Source organism: Macaca fascicularis, chromosome 1 (genome assembly GCF_037993035.2).
Source record: "Macaca fascicularis isolate 582-1 chromosome 1, T2T-MFA8v1.1".
Classification (NCBI taxonomy): domain Eukaryota; kingdom Metazoa; phylum Chordata; class Mammalia; order Primates; family Cercopithecidae; genus Macaca; species Macaca fascicularis.
In genome coordinates this window covers 164,360,910-164,376,348 of record NC_088375.1, presented here as the reverse complement: position 1 = coordinate 164,376,348, position 15,439 = coordinate 164,360,910, and the positions used below count along the sequence as shown (strand labels likewise).

General features: G+C 37.8%; 1 protein-coding gene across 5 annotated transcripts in view; it reads right to left on the bottom strand.

Moving 5' to 3' along the window:
- The window catches only part of ANKRD13C (ankyrin repeat domain 13C), an 87,796-nt gene that overhangs the window by 54,841 nt on the left and 17,516 nt on the right, over positions 1-15,439 (bottom strand). For all 5 annotated transcript variants that reach the window (XM_005543040.5, XM_005543041.5, XM_005543042.5 and 2 more), the window contains exons 2-3: positions 12,894-12,935; positions 1,261-1,365 (exon numbers count right to left, since the gene is read on the bottom strand). In XM_005543040.5, the coding sequence (XP_005543097.1) occupies positions 1,261-1,365; positions 12,894-12,935 (147 nt within the window). The remainder of the gene's footprint in view (positions 1-1,260; positions 1,366-12,893; positions 12,936-15,439) is intronic.

Below are 15,439 nucleotides of genomic sequence, written 5' to 3'. Positions count from 1 at the left end.
AATACAAAAATTAGCCAAGCGTGGTGGCAAGCGCCTGTGATCCCAGCTACTTGGGAGGCTGAGGCAGGAAAACCCCTTGAACGCTGGAGGTGGAGGTTGCAGTGAGCCAAGATTGTGTCATTGTAGAATATACAGCTAAATAATTTTTTTTTTTTTTTTGAGACGGAGTCTTGCTCTTGTCACCTGGGCTAGAGTGCAATGGCGCGATCTCCGCTCACTGCAACCTCCACCTCCTGGGCTCAAGCGATTCTCTTGCCTCAGCCTCCTGAGTAGCTGAGCTTACAGGTGCCCACCACCATGCCCAGCTATTTTTTTGTATTTTTAGTGGAGACGGGGTTTCACCACGTTGGCCAGGCTGGTGGTGAACTCCTGACCTCAGGTGATCCTCCCGCCTTGGCCTCCCAAAAGTGCTGGGATTACAGGCGTGAGCCACCGCGCCCAGCCTGCCAAATCTTAAGTGCCCAGAAGAGCCCAAAACATAGCATCAAAATAAGACTGAATCTATGTAACATCCTAGAAGAGTTCCACATTATGCATTTCTTTAATAAAGCTGCCAACGTTTTTTATTTTTTTTCACAAAGTTAGATTTAATCATTTTCAGCCTAAAACTGTAAAGATAATATTATCAGCAAGATAATATTCCCATTCGTCCAGATTAAGTTTTGTAAAATTTTCCACTACTGAGATATACTTGACAAAAATAAGATCTGTATGTGAAGTTGAAAAAAATTACGGGTAGGAGGAAGGAGACTGGAATAACTGAACATTCAGCATATTATCAAAAAGAATACAACATGTTTTGGAAATACTCTTTTAATGACTAAAACAAAATAGAGACAGTCTTCTTCCTTGCTTCCAGCAAAATCTATACCTACCAACTAAAGCAGGTAACTATTGTAACACTATGGTTATTTTTAGTTCCAATAATGGCCTAAATAATTAAGCAGTTGCCAAAAAGACAGTCAGGTTATTCATTTTTTTTAAATCCTGTATTATGGATGAATAAAAAAAAAATCAGAGAACATCAGTAAGGTAGAATGCTGCAAAAGAAAAAAATTCATAATTTTAAACGTGATTTCTCAATTCTTTCTGTGTACCACCCAATGTTCAAGTTCCTAAGTCATAAATAATTCATATGTAAGTTTATATATAATTGCAAATGTTCATATCATGGCAAGTTAAATTGAATGAAGAATATTTCAAATGCATGACTTCATATTTTTAGAAGATACATCAACAACAGTAATTCATATTGCTTACTCATCTGTCTATCTCCATAGCTGATGGCTTCCGCCAGAGGGCTCCATCCCTGAGCATTTTTCACCTTGACTGGAGCATTGTGAGCCAAAAGTAAATGGGCACATTCTGCAAAATAAAGTAGTAATAATATCAAACATCATGCAATTTTTAGAATCTCTAAATATAAATATATAAAAGTTTAAAATACCAAATTAACATAAATAGATGAAATAAACACTGTACCATGTAGAATTATGTAATTTGAAAAATTCCTGTGTATCTAACTAAACCAGGTAATTTCAGATCCCTAGATTTAAAAAGTATCCATTCTACTACCTAAAAGTAAATTGGATCTCTCTGCAAAGAAGGTATCATGTTCCCTAATAATTGTTCCCAAGAGTATTTTTTTCATGTTTTCATACTTTAAAAGATAACCCAAGAACTTCAAGAGTGATTTACATGCAAATATCTATCAGCTAGTAAAACCCAAAAGAGGATTTTTATGTCCATAATGTCAAATAGAAAGTTCATTTTTTATTTCAGAAACAAAAGTGCTTTCAAAAAGAGTCAGTAATGTTTCCTATAAACACTTATTTTTCAAATTTTATAATTCTTATTGTTTGGAAAAATGTTCAAAAAAGGGGCAAAACTCGGCTTATGATACAACGACAAATCTAGATAGTTTTTCAAATAATCAAAAGAGGTCTAAGGTATAGACCTTTCTATAGGTTGAGAAAACTTTCTCTTTAATTAAAAATAAAAACTTGGCCGGGCGCAGCGGCTCATGCCTGTAATGCCAGCACTTTGGGAGGCCGACGCAGGCAGATCACGAGGTCAGGATATCGAGACCATCCTGGCTAACACGGTGAAACCCCGTCTCTACTAATATACAAAAAATTAGCCAGGCATGGTGGTATGCGCCTGTAGTCCCGGCAAATTGGGAGGCTGAGGCAGGAGAATCGCTTGAACCCGGGAGACAGAGGTTGCAGTGAGCCGAGATTGCGTCACTATATTCCACCCTGCGTCACACAGCCAACACTCCATCTTAAAATAAAATAAAAAGTTTATTTAACAGGAAAAAAGTTAAAACTGAGGCCCACGCCGGGCGCGGTGGCTCACGCCTGTAATCCCAACACTTTGGGAGGCCGAAGTGGGCCGATCACCTGAGGTTGGGAATTCCAGATCAGCCTGACCAACATGGAGAAATACTATCTCTACTAAAAATACAAAATTATCTGAGCATGGTGGCGCATGCCTGTAATCCCAGTTACTCAGGAAGCTGAGGCAGGAGAATCGCTTGAACCCGGGAGGCAGAGGTTGCAGTGAGCCGAGATTGCGCCATTGCACTCCAGCCTGGGCAACAAGAGCCAAACTCTTTCTCAAAAAAAAAAAAAAGACAGCCATCCATCCATTCATTCAATCAATAATTCAGCAAATATTTACCAAATGTCCATTATATGCAATTTCTAAATACCAGGTACTAGATAAGGTATTGCTATCGAAGAGCGCAATTCCTATGTTGGAATATAACATGTAAATTAATAACTAGAAAAGAAAAATAATGCAAGATAATGATAAGTGCTTTAAAAGAAGTAAGAGTGTCAAGACAGTGTAATGTGGGTTGGCTAAGGTGGAGAACAAATGGCACTTTAGCACTATTCCTAGTGATAGAGGAAATAAATATACTAGCAGGGAACTTTATTACAATAATGTAAAATAAATACAGAAATTTCATAGCAGTGTTTCAATCCAGTAACAGTATATAAAAATATAGGTATTCTTATATACCTATATATATAAATAGGTATAAAAGAAAATAAATGAATGTTTATTTTAGTGTTGTTTGTATGGCAATTATATTGGAAACAAAGTGAATGTCCACAGTAGGGCAATAATAGGCATGTTGCATCTACATTACAGTAATAATATACAGTCATTTTTTAAGACTAGAGTCATATCAAAAGTACAGAGAAGCTAGCTTGAATGGTGAGCCAAATTTGGGAAATTTAGCATCAAAAAGAATAATGGCTAACTAGTTGTAATACATTGAAAAAAAAAAACTGATAAGCCCATAACAACATCAAGAAATAAAAGGGAGGGCAATAAGTTCTTACTTACAGAATAATGCAATGCTACCTAATAAATGTAGAATAAATGATAAAATTAGAAAATTTAACATAATACCCATGTAATTTAACATAAAACCCCATGTAACTGGTTTAGGCAAAGGTCTTTATTGAATGCTAAAGCCAGTAGGTAAAAGGCTTTATGCTGGGAATAGGATATTCACATGGAACCGAAGTATTGTCCCAAGAATATTTACTAATAACAAACAGAAAAATGTTCCTTTACAATGGATATGTTTGAAGATCATCACTTAAACTATCTAACTTAGTGGCAATTAACAATGAAATAATCTAGTATTGTGTGTTTCCAATGTGATATATGTAAAGTTCCTAATTTCACCTATGAAGTATTCTATCCAGAAATGTTTAACCTGAATCTAATAAAGCCTCTATAGCTAATTTTCAATTCACAGAAAAAACAAAGGATAAAGAACAGGTTAAGAAACATGGAGAGAAAATGATCAGGCAAATCTGAGAGAAAGGACGTTCTACAAGTTAACTGGTCAAGACTTTTCAAAAAAGTTGGGCACAAAGTTGGGGAAAAGGTGAGCAAACTGCTCTAGATTATGAGACATAACAACCAAATGCAATGAGTGACCCTCAACTGGGTCATGTTTCAATATAAAAAAAACCTATAAATGACATTCTGGGAACAATTGGAGAAATCTCAATATGCATTGGGTATGACACGATATTTTAAAGATATCATTAATTTTCCTTGGTGTGATAATGATAATGTCGTTATGAAGGAGAACATCTGTATTCTTAGAGGTGCATGCTGAAGTATTTGGGAGTAAAATGTCATAATATCTACATTTAAGTTTCAAATGGTAAAACAAAAACAATATATACAGGCCAGGAGCAGTGGCTCACGCTTGTAATCCCAACACTTTGGGAGGCTGGGGGGGGGGGGGGGGGCAGATCATCTGAGGTCAGGAGTTCGAGACCAACCTGGCCAACATGCTGAAACCTGTCTCTACTAAAATACAAAAAAATTAGCTAGGCATGTTGGCATTGGCCTGTAATCCCAGCTACTACGGAGGCTGAGGCAGGAGAACTGCTTGAACCCAGAAGGCAGAGGTTGCAGTGAGCCAAGACCGTGCCACTGAGTGAGACTCCAGCTCAAAAACACAAACAAAACAAACAAATAACAACAACAACAAAAATTTATATATATAAAACATACAAAGATAAATTAAAATATGAAACAATGTTAATTATTGAGTCTATGTGGAAAGTATTTGAGTGTTTGTTGTGATAATCTTTTAATTTTGGGGGTATATTTAAAATTTTTTATAATAAAATATTGAGAAGGATAAAGGAATTAAATAAATCAAAAAAAGGAATCAATTAGAGCCATCCCAACAGGCCTAAAGGAATTTTCACGGTGTACTGCTAAGTGATACAATTCATCTGCTCAACACAAAAGTATATAATGATTGCATTGTTTAAAAAGCAATGAGTAAGCCTAGGTGCGGTGGCTCACACCGATAATCCCAGCACTTTGGGAGGCCAAGGTGGGCAGATCACCTGAGGTCGGGAGTTCAAGACCAACCTGGCCAACATGGTGAAACCCTATCTCTACTAAAAATACACAAAGTAACCAGGTGTGGTGGCACACGCCTGTAATCACAGTACTCAGAGGCTGAGGGAGGAGAATCGCTTGAAGCCTGGAGGCAGAGGTCTCAGTGAGCCGAGACAGCGCCATTGCGCTCCAGCCTGGGCAACAGAGCGAGACTCTGACTCAATAAATAAATAACTAAATAAATAAAGGAATGAGTAAAAAACTACATACACGAATGTATATATGTTCAGACACATGCACAAATATTTCTATATAATAATAAGCATACAGAAATGTATATAAGAATATCTAGCAGGTTTTAACATGCGTTACCATGTTTATTGGAAAGGGGATTAATAAGAAGAGGGGATGACAGCCAAGATAAAAAGAAAATTTTTAAAAAAAAAGAATAAAAACAAATGGACCCATCTCCCAAAAAACCACTGGGTTTTGTAAATATGTTTGTATGTATACATGTATATGGGAATGTAAACATGTAAGGTATCTACAAATTTCTATAGCTATTTCATGGTAGACTTTTGAAAGAAAAGAAAAATATGGCAAAGTACTATCTGTAGGGATTCTACTTCCATGAAGACAAAGTCTGTGTTGTAAGTAAAGCATACGATATGAAAGGATATCCATGAGGCTGTAAATGTTAACTACATCAGGAAAAAAAGTAGAGAGATCATGTTTTTATATATCTATGTATTGTATGATTTCAAGTGTTTCAACATGCATATGTTAGTAACCAAAAAAAGTCATTAAAGAAAAAAATGGGCCAGGAGCAGCGGCTCACACCTGTACTCCCAGCACTTTGGGAGGCTGAGGCGGGTGGATCACAAGTTCGAGACCAGCCTGGCCAACATAGTGAAACCCCGACTCTACTAAAAATACAAAAATTAGCTGGGCGTGGTGGCGCACGCCTGTAGTCCCAGCTACTCAGGAGGCTGAGGCAGGAGAACCGCTTGAACTCAGGAGGCGGAGGTTGTGGTAAGCCAAGATTGCATCACTGCACGCCAGTCTGGGCAACAAAGCAAGACTCTGTCTCAAAAAAAAAAAAAGAAAAGAAAAAAAGATAATATAAAAATATTAAAAAGCAAGTTGCACAACAATATCTAAAGCAATACCTTAGAATTCATATAAGATTTACATATTATCCTAGACATGTCAACAATGTTTCTGATATGCCACAGACCCAGCAGAACAGATGCCCTTCACTCACTAGTCACAACTCAGCTGAAGTAGAGATTAGCAACTAATAAAAAATCAGATACTCATAGATATGCTAATAACCTATGACATAGTCTTATAATTTTAAAAAAAAAGAACTGGTGGCCAGGTGCAGTGGCTCACACCTGTAATCCCAGGACTTTAGGAGGCTGAGGTGGGTGGATCAGGAGGTCAGGAGTTTGAGACCAGCCTGACCAACATGGTGAAACCCCAGCTCTACTAAACATACAAAAATTAGCCAGGGGTGGTGGCACACACCTGCAATCCCAGCTACTCAGGAGGCGGAGGCAGGAGAATCGTTTGAAACCGGGGGCCAGAGGTTCCAGTGAGCCAATATCGCACCACTGCACTCCAGCCTCGGTGACAGGACAAGATTCCGTCTCAAAAAAAAAACATTAGATCAATCAAATGTCTTCTCTCGGTAATGTTAACAATGCATAATAAGAAAAGAAGGTAGTTAACAATTAGGCACTAAGGCTTAAAGAATGCATAAATGTGCCAGGAAGAAGTCAAGACAAGGATTGTGGAAAACGCAAATTATGAGGAATAGAAATCACACATTTAGACCAGGAACAGTGGCGCATGCCTATAATCCCAGCACTTTGGGAGGTCAAGATGGGCGGATCATGAGGTATGGGGTTTGATACCTGTCTGGCCAACATGTCAAAACCCTGTCTGCACTAAAAATAAAAAACTTAGCCATACGTGGTGGCATGCGCCTGTAATCCTGGCCACTCAGGAGGCTGATGTAGGAGAATTGCTTGAACCCGAGAGGCGGAGGTTACAGTGAGCAGAGATCATGCCACTGCACTCCAGGCTGGGTGAGACTCCATCTCAAAAAACAAACAAACCAAAAAAAAAAAAAAAAAACAGAAAGAAATCACAGATTAATAAGTAAGAACTATAAAGGTGATCAAATATACAGAGAATCAATGAGAAAAATAGGTCAGTTAGCTGGGCGCGATGGCTCACGCCTGTAATCCCAGTACTTTGGGAGGCCGAGGCGGGCAGATCACGAGGTCAGGAGATCAAGACCATCCTGGCCAACACGGTGAAATCCCATCTCTACTAAAAAAAAAAAATACAAAGAATTAGCCAGGCGTGGTGGCGGGCACCTATAGAGCCAGCTACTCGGGAGGCTGAGGCAGGAGAATGGCATGAACCCAGGAGGCAGAGCTTGCAGTGAGCCGAGATCGTGCCACTGCACTCCAGCCTGGGCAACAGAGCAAGACTCTGTCTCAAAAAAAAAAAAAAAGAGAAAAATAGGACAGTCGGAAACAACAGAATATCTAGAGTTATTAAAGTGAGAAACCTTATTAATTGTAAAGTTACTTTAGGAAAAAAATTAAAAATTGCAGATCCAAAAAAGACTGAAAATGAATTAAAAGTTGCAGCAACTGGTTTGAAAAACCTTTCTCTGATGTTTTCAACCAAAAGGTTAAGAATTAAAGATTACTTTTTCTATATCATCTCGTAAAACTTCCTGAAATCTTCCTTAATTACGTATAATATTCTTCTTCATTTCCATCCAAATCCACAGTTCAATAACCTCCCATGTGACATCACTAATATTAGTCAATGGACTCAGAAATTCAGAAAAAAATCAGTTTCTGTGGTGAAAAATTAACGCTATTCAGTAGGTTAAGATGCGTGAGAGAAAGAAAGCATGTAGAAGTATAAAAGATTCTCTTTACCGCAATCAAAATATTATTTGAAGGCCCTGGGAAATTTTGTTGTGTTTATAGACAAGTACACAAACAGAACACGCACTTCAACAATGAAATCACTAACGGTACAGTGTATCTTAAAAGAAGATAAAAGAGAATAGACTATCTAGGTTGAACAATGATATAATGTAAAAGCAATGTATAGAACACTAAGTAGGCCAGGCATGGTGACTCCCACCTATAATCTCAGTACTTTGGGAGGCCAAGGTGGGTAAATCACCTGAGGTCAGAAGTTCAAGACCAGCCTGGCCAACATGGAGAAACCCTGTCTTTACTAACAATACAAAAATCAGCCGGGCATAGTAACACACGCCTGTAATCCCAGCTACTACTAAATGAAATCACTAAAGGTACAGTGTATCTTAAAACAAGATAAAAGGGAATAGACTATCTAGGCTGAACAATGATATAATGTAAAAGCAATATATAGAACACTAAGTAGGCCAGGCGGGGTGGTTCTGTAATCTCAGCACTTTGGGAGGCCGAGGTGGGTAAATCACCTGAGGTCAGGAGTTCGAGACCAGCCTGGCCAACGTGGTGAAACCCCATCTCTACTAACAATACAAAAATAGCCTGGCATGGTAATGCACGCCTGTAATCCCAGCTACTACTAGGGAGGCTGAGGTGGGAGAATGGCTTGAACTTAGGAGGCAGAGGTTGCAGTGAGCCAAGATCATCCCACTGCACTCCATCCTGGGCAACAGAGTTAGACTCCAACCCAAAAAAAAAAAAAAAAAAGAAACACTAAGTATAAAGTAGATGTTTTATTTTCCGCTACATATTCCAATCTCACTCTTTTGCAACCAAATATAAAAAATATAAACAGACTTTCAAGTTTGTTTGGAGTTATTTTAAAAGAGAATTATACAAACACATACATAAAGATCATAAGAAAAAAAGCAAAAAAAAAAAGGGTACACAACTGGAAAAATGCTAATGGATCAGTATGTAATCGGTTGTGTCTACTCTATTTGAAAAGGATTCAGAAACAACAAATACCAACATTATTTGCAGATCCTGAGTCATCTAACCAAGTGTTTCCCAGAATACATCCCACAGAACTCTAGTCTGTCAAGATACTTGCGAAAAAGAGCAAACATCAAATAACTGTGGGGAACTCTGACCACTATGGCCAACACATGCCTCAACTTGAAACATTACAATGCATATTAGCATATCAGATTTCTAACAAGTTCCACAACAAAGAAAACTTTTTAACTTTTATTTACCTAATATTTTTCAAATTGATTTGCTCTGGAAACTCTATTTTCTTCTAAATACCTTTCAATATCCCATGAAACTAATGTGGTTTTTCTCCTGTACTTCAATGGATGCAAAGAAACTAATGTTTTATGAAACATATTTTAATTTGTTGTTGTTGTTGTTGAAACGAAGTCTCGCTCTGTCGTCCAGGCTGCAGTGCTGTGGTATGATCTCGGCTCACTGCAACCTCCACCTCCCGGGTTCAAGTGATTCTCCTTTCTCAGCCTCCCAAGTAACTGGGATTATAGGCATGTGTCACCATGCCCGGCTAACTTTTGTATTTTTAGTAGAGACGGGGTTTTGCCATGGTGACCGGGTTGTCTCAAACTCCTGACCTCAAGTGATCTGCCCGCCTCGGCCTCCCAAAGTGCTAGGATTACAGATGTGAGCCACCACGCCTGGCTGAAATACATTTTAAAACAGGCTGATATAAACATATGATGAAGCATAATAGTACATCTATCTAAAATTAGAATACCCTCTGTCAGAATATATTTGAGTGGAAAAATAAAATTAGAACCCTAAACCAGAGATGGCAGATAGGCTTCATTTCACATTCAAATCCTGGTAAATCCATATTAACTACTAAAGTGCTAAATTAGGAAGGATTCCAGAATAGCAATCAGATTTGGCAAGCTGCATCTTGGCCAACTTTGATAATAGACCTTTCTGAATGGTTCTTAGTGAAAAAGAGGGCAAAGCAATACACCGTTAAAACAGATTTTAGAGCCGGGCACTCCCAAGTTGAAACTGAAACTTGGCTACTTTAGGCAAGTTTTGGGGCTGTTTTTCTTCCATAAAATGGAGATAATAATAGTACTTCACTCACATGGTTGTTGTAAGAGTTAAATTAGTAAATACATGTAAAGTACTAGGAAAAGCATCTGGCATACTGTAAATAATAAATTATAGTTATTTTCTAAAGTTCCAATCCAATGTTCTTTGGGAAAAAAAAAAAGCGTAAGTTTTTATTGATCAAATTCAGCTGACTATATCTGACATATTTTCACCAAGGTTGCTAGAGATGTCAATCATGGCCTGCCCTATGTACATTTCTGCTAAAGTAAACATACTTCCTCTGTATTCCTGATTCCCTCTCCTACACCCAAATCTCACCCAAGTCAGTCTAGCTAACACTAATTTCAAAGAAGCAAATACCTATCTTAAAGACAGATAATTAATAAGTCCGCCATCACCCATCACTTGTGGCTTGGCTTGAGATAAACTGGACCAATCAAACTTTTTGCTCAGAAATTTGGGAACCTAAGAAACCCGTCTAGTTAGTAGTGAACACTGAAACCAGAAAGTCACTAAAACTTAGGATCCTAAAAGAATTATTTTAGGTCTGTTCAATTTCAGTAAACAGAAAAAGTCAATCATGAAAAAGGAGAATACTGCAGATATACAGAACAGCAGACACACCATAAGAGATTGAAAGATGATAAGGAAATAGATAGGAGAACGACTGATTCCTCCAAACATCTTGGTTCCCACTCTTCCTGAGACCTGGCTGGCCCCTACTTCTTGAGTTTCTCTAATATGTAGCCTTTTAATGAGTATCTCTTTACTTAGAAGTTACTCTAGTTAATCTTCCTTGTTAAGAAGAAGAAGAAAAAAAGCCATAACTATAACATTGAAGATACAGATTTGAATCACCAATTTTATAAAATTAAAATAAAAATTAAGGTCAGGCACAGTGACTCACATCTGTAATCTCAGTGCTCTGGGAGGCCCAGGAGGGAGGATTGCTTGAGGCCAGGAGTTTGAGAATGGCCTGGGCAACATAGCAAGACCTCATTTCTAAAAATAAATTTAAAAGTTAGTTAGGTATGGTGGCATGTGCCTCTCTAGTCCTTGCTACTTGGGAGGTTGGAGACGAGAGGATCACTTGAGCCCAGGAGTTTGAAGTCGCAGTGAGCTAGGATCGCACTGCTATACCCCAGTCTGGGCAACAGAGCAAGACCCTGTCTCTAAAATAAAAATTATACTATCCTGCAGATCATATGCTTCATTTAAACATTTGGACTTAAAAATCAAACTAGCAAAATAACTTTGTTTTTCAACAATACAAGTTCAAGCCAGGGCAACACAGGGAGAACCTGTCTCTACATAAAATAAAAAAATTAGCTGGGCATGGTGGCATGTGCCTATAGTCCCAGCCACCCTGAAGGCTGAGGCAGGAGGATCACTTGAGCTCAGGAGTTCAAGACTGCAGTGACCCATGATTGCATCATTGCACTCCAGCCTGGGGAACAGAACGAGACCATGTTTCAAAAATAAAATAAAGGCCAGGCGCGGTGGCTCATGCCTGTAATCCCAGCACTTTGGGAGGCCAAGGTGGGCGGATCACCTGAGGTCGGGAGTTCAAGACCAGCCTGACCAACATGGAAAAATCCCATCTCTACTAAAAATACAAAATTAGCCAGGCGTTGTGGCACATGCCTATAATCCCAGCTACTTTGGAGGCTGAAGTAGGAGAATCACTTGAACCCAGGAGGCAGAGATTGTGGTGAGCCGAGATTGTACCATTGCACTCCAGCCTCGGCAATAAGAGTGAAATTCTGTCTTAAAATAAATAAGTAAATAAAATAAAATAAAATAAAATAAAACAAAAAAAACAAGTTCTAACAATATCCCTAGGTCAGTAGACATTCAGATCAAATGTTTACATTGACAGATACATTATACCATATAACAACAACAGATGTTCATAATGATACTTCTAGATCATTGAAAAAAAAATCTTAACAGAAGTTCATTAGCCTGTTTAAAAATATACAATAATATTTCTTTAAAAAATTTTATTGGCTGGGTGCGGTGGCTCACACCTGTAATCCCAGCACTCTGGGAGGCTGAGGCAGGCAGATCATGAGGTCAGGAGATCAAGACCAGCCTGGCCAACATGCTGAAACCCCGTCTCTACTAAAAACACAAAAAATTAATCAGGCGTGGTGGCACGCGCCTGTAGTCCCAGTTACTCAGGAGCCTGAGGCAGAAAAATTGCTTAAACCCGGGAGGCAGAGCTTGCAGTGAGCCAAGACTGCACCATTGCCCTCTAGAATAGGCAACAGAGCAAGACTCTGTCTCAAAAAAAAAAAAAAAAAAATTCTATCAAACACATTTAAAATATAAAAATCTAGTACTCAAAGGATTGCTATTCAGCTATCTAAAATCCTCACTTTCCAGAATAACTGGGGATCCAAATAACTGAAGTTTTACTGCACTTAGGAATAACCTACAAAAGTAGGTATCTTTTAAATCACCTGCCTATAAGGTTTTTTAAATTAAAGAATGAATACTTTAACAAATACTTAATAAACAAGTATTAAGTTTTCGCAATTATCTACCATACAAAAGGCTCAACTTATGACTTTAGAGATATAAAATATTATGTATTAAAAATCATATAAAACTCTAATATGAAAAGTATAATAATTAATGAATCTTAATATTTGGAAATAAATCTTCTAAAATTATAAATTCCTGCTTGATAAAACAACCAAGTAAGGGGAAAAAATATAGTTTCAAAAGACATAAAAATTAGTACAGGATTTCCACACTTTAAAAAGGGCTATGGAAAACAAGAAAATATTTACTAATTTCAATATACTGAATTCCAAGTTCAATTAACAAATAAAATAAGTGAGTTTTTAAAAACTCAAAAGATAAAATTGATCTTAAAAAGTTTAAACAGACTATACCTAAATGAAGTTAATCATAAAAAAGAAAAGATTTACTAACCTTTATTTCCTAACATCACAGCAAGGTGTAAAGGAGTATTTCCTAAAAAAAATAAAATAAATAAATTAGAAGGTGTCAAAACATAAGAACATTTACTTAAAAGTGGTTTCAGTTCCTCCAGAAATTTCACTGGCAGATTTTAAGCAAAAATACTGTGACTGCAAAATAATATTGCTTATATAGTAAATTTAAGGTCAGAAGATACCATGATTTCTGAGTACAATGTACTCCCCAACCCCTCCAAAAAAAAAGGGTATCCATTTTGAGATTTTTCAAACAGATTTCACAGATTCCTTTGGCTGCTAATTTCTCTTTCACATTATTCTTTGTTCATTTAGCAAACAATTTAAATATCTAGTCATCCTTGGGGACAAAAATCAGTAAGACCGAATCCCACTCTTCAAGTTGTTCAGAAAGTCTTCTGTTAGACAAATATGAAAATAAATAATAATTATTATTTCTTAAATAGAAGGGAAGATAGCCTGACTGTGGAACATAGTGCAGGGCTCATAACTTTGCAGAGAATTAAATATTGAAGAATGGACCACAATGAAATGAGCCTTAAATAATTTGTTAGAAATCTGTAGGTGAACAAAAGCAACACTGGCTAGCATTCCAGATTTTTTTTTTTTTTTTTAAGTTATCCAAATCACACTCAAGTGCAGGAGCAATTTATATTTGGGAAACAAACAAAAAGTTATTAGTGAGAGTGAAGAAGTTATAGAAAACAGTAAAGAATGAAATTGGAATGATGAGCAAAAGAAAAAGACTTGAAAGCTGTGCTATGAAGTTTGGACTACATCCTATAGTTGTTGTTATAGAATGACTAAGTTAATTTCAAAATGATACCCTAAGCCACACTTATGATCTAAATATTAAATCAACAGTAATATTTGAAATTAAAAAGTTAGTAAATAAATTTGCTAAATTTCACATATTAGCAATTTTACAGAAGTCATCACATTAATTACGACCAAAATAATAAGCTAAACATTATCAAGGGATCATATGCAGGATGAAATAAGAGATGTGCATGTGATAAATTCCAGTTTCCTCTTAGCTTGACAAGAGATCGGCCATGATTAAAACACACACACACACACACACTTTTGCTCAATAAAGGCAGAATGGAATGGGAATTGTTGGCAAAGTCAGCAAAATACTATTTTGAGCAAAATTTAGAAAACAGCACAAAGAAATTCACTACACTAAAGTCATCTCCATGGCCAGGCACGGTGGCTCACGCCTGTAATCCCAGCACTTTGGGAAAGTGGCAGGCAGATCACCTGAGGTCAGGAGTTCAAGACCAGCCTAGCCAACATGGTAAAACCCCATCTCTACTAAAAATACAAAAGTTAGCCAGGCATGGTGGCACCCGCCTGTAATCCCAGCTACTTGGGAGGCTGAGGCAGGAGAATTGCTTGAACGTGGGAGACAGAGGTTGCAGTGAGCCAAGATTACCCCATTGCACTCCGGCCTGGGCGACAAGAGTGAAACTCTGTCTCAAAATAAATAAATAAAATAAAGTCATCTCTGTAAGCAATTTTACCAAAAACAAAACAAAACCCTGGATTACAGAAAATCTCTTTATCTTAACTAGGGACAAAAAAACAAGGCAGATTTGGAGATACAAGTCACATTATGCTTTTCAGAAATAAGAACTGGAGGTACAAATTTCCATTGGTACTTAGTACTTTAATATGAAATATGCAATGACGGAAAGCATCTTTCGGCCAGGTGCAGTGGCTCACGCCTGTAATCCCAGCACTTTGGGAGATCAAAGTGGGCGCATCACCCGAGGTCGGGAGTTCAAGACCAGCCTGACCAACATGGAGAAGCTCCATCTCTACTAAAAATACAAAATTAGCCAGGGGTGATGGCGCATGCCTGTGATCCTAGCTACTGAGGAGGCTGAGGCAGGAGAATCGCTTGAACCTGGGAGGCGGAGGTTGCGGTGAGCCACGATGGTGCCACTGCACTCCAGTCTGGGCAACAAGAGCAAAACTCTGTCTCACAAAAAAAAAAAGAAAAGCATCTTTCATTATAGGCAGTTTTATATATGAATTTAGTAAAACTGGTTTCTCTCTCCTCCCATGTAGAAATTGCATACCTATCTCATGAAGATATTAAAGAAACCACCCCTCCCCTCACAAACAACTCTATGTCTGCAATTTTTCACTTTCTGCAAAGGACATATAGAGACACTCAAGCGAATTTTCCACATTAGGAACTCTCAGTAAAGCACAGTTTTCCTACTACTACTAACTAATATGTTCAGTTCAAATAAAATGAAAATGCTTAAGAACGTTTTTTGTTGTTGTTGCTGTTTTGTTTTGTTTTGAGACAGAGTCTCATTCTGTTGCCCAGGCTGGAGTGTAGAGGTCGATCTGGGCTCACTGCAACCTCCGCTTCCGGGGTTCAGGTGGTTCTCCTGCTTCAGCCTCCTGAGTAGCTGGGATTACAGGTGAGTGCCTCTACGCCCAGCTACTTTTTATATTTTTAGTAGAGATGGGGTTTCATCATGTTGGCCAGGCTGATCTCAAACT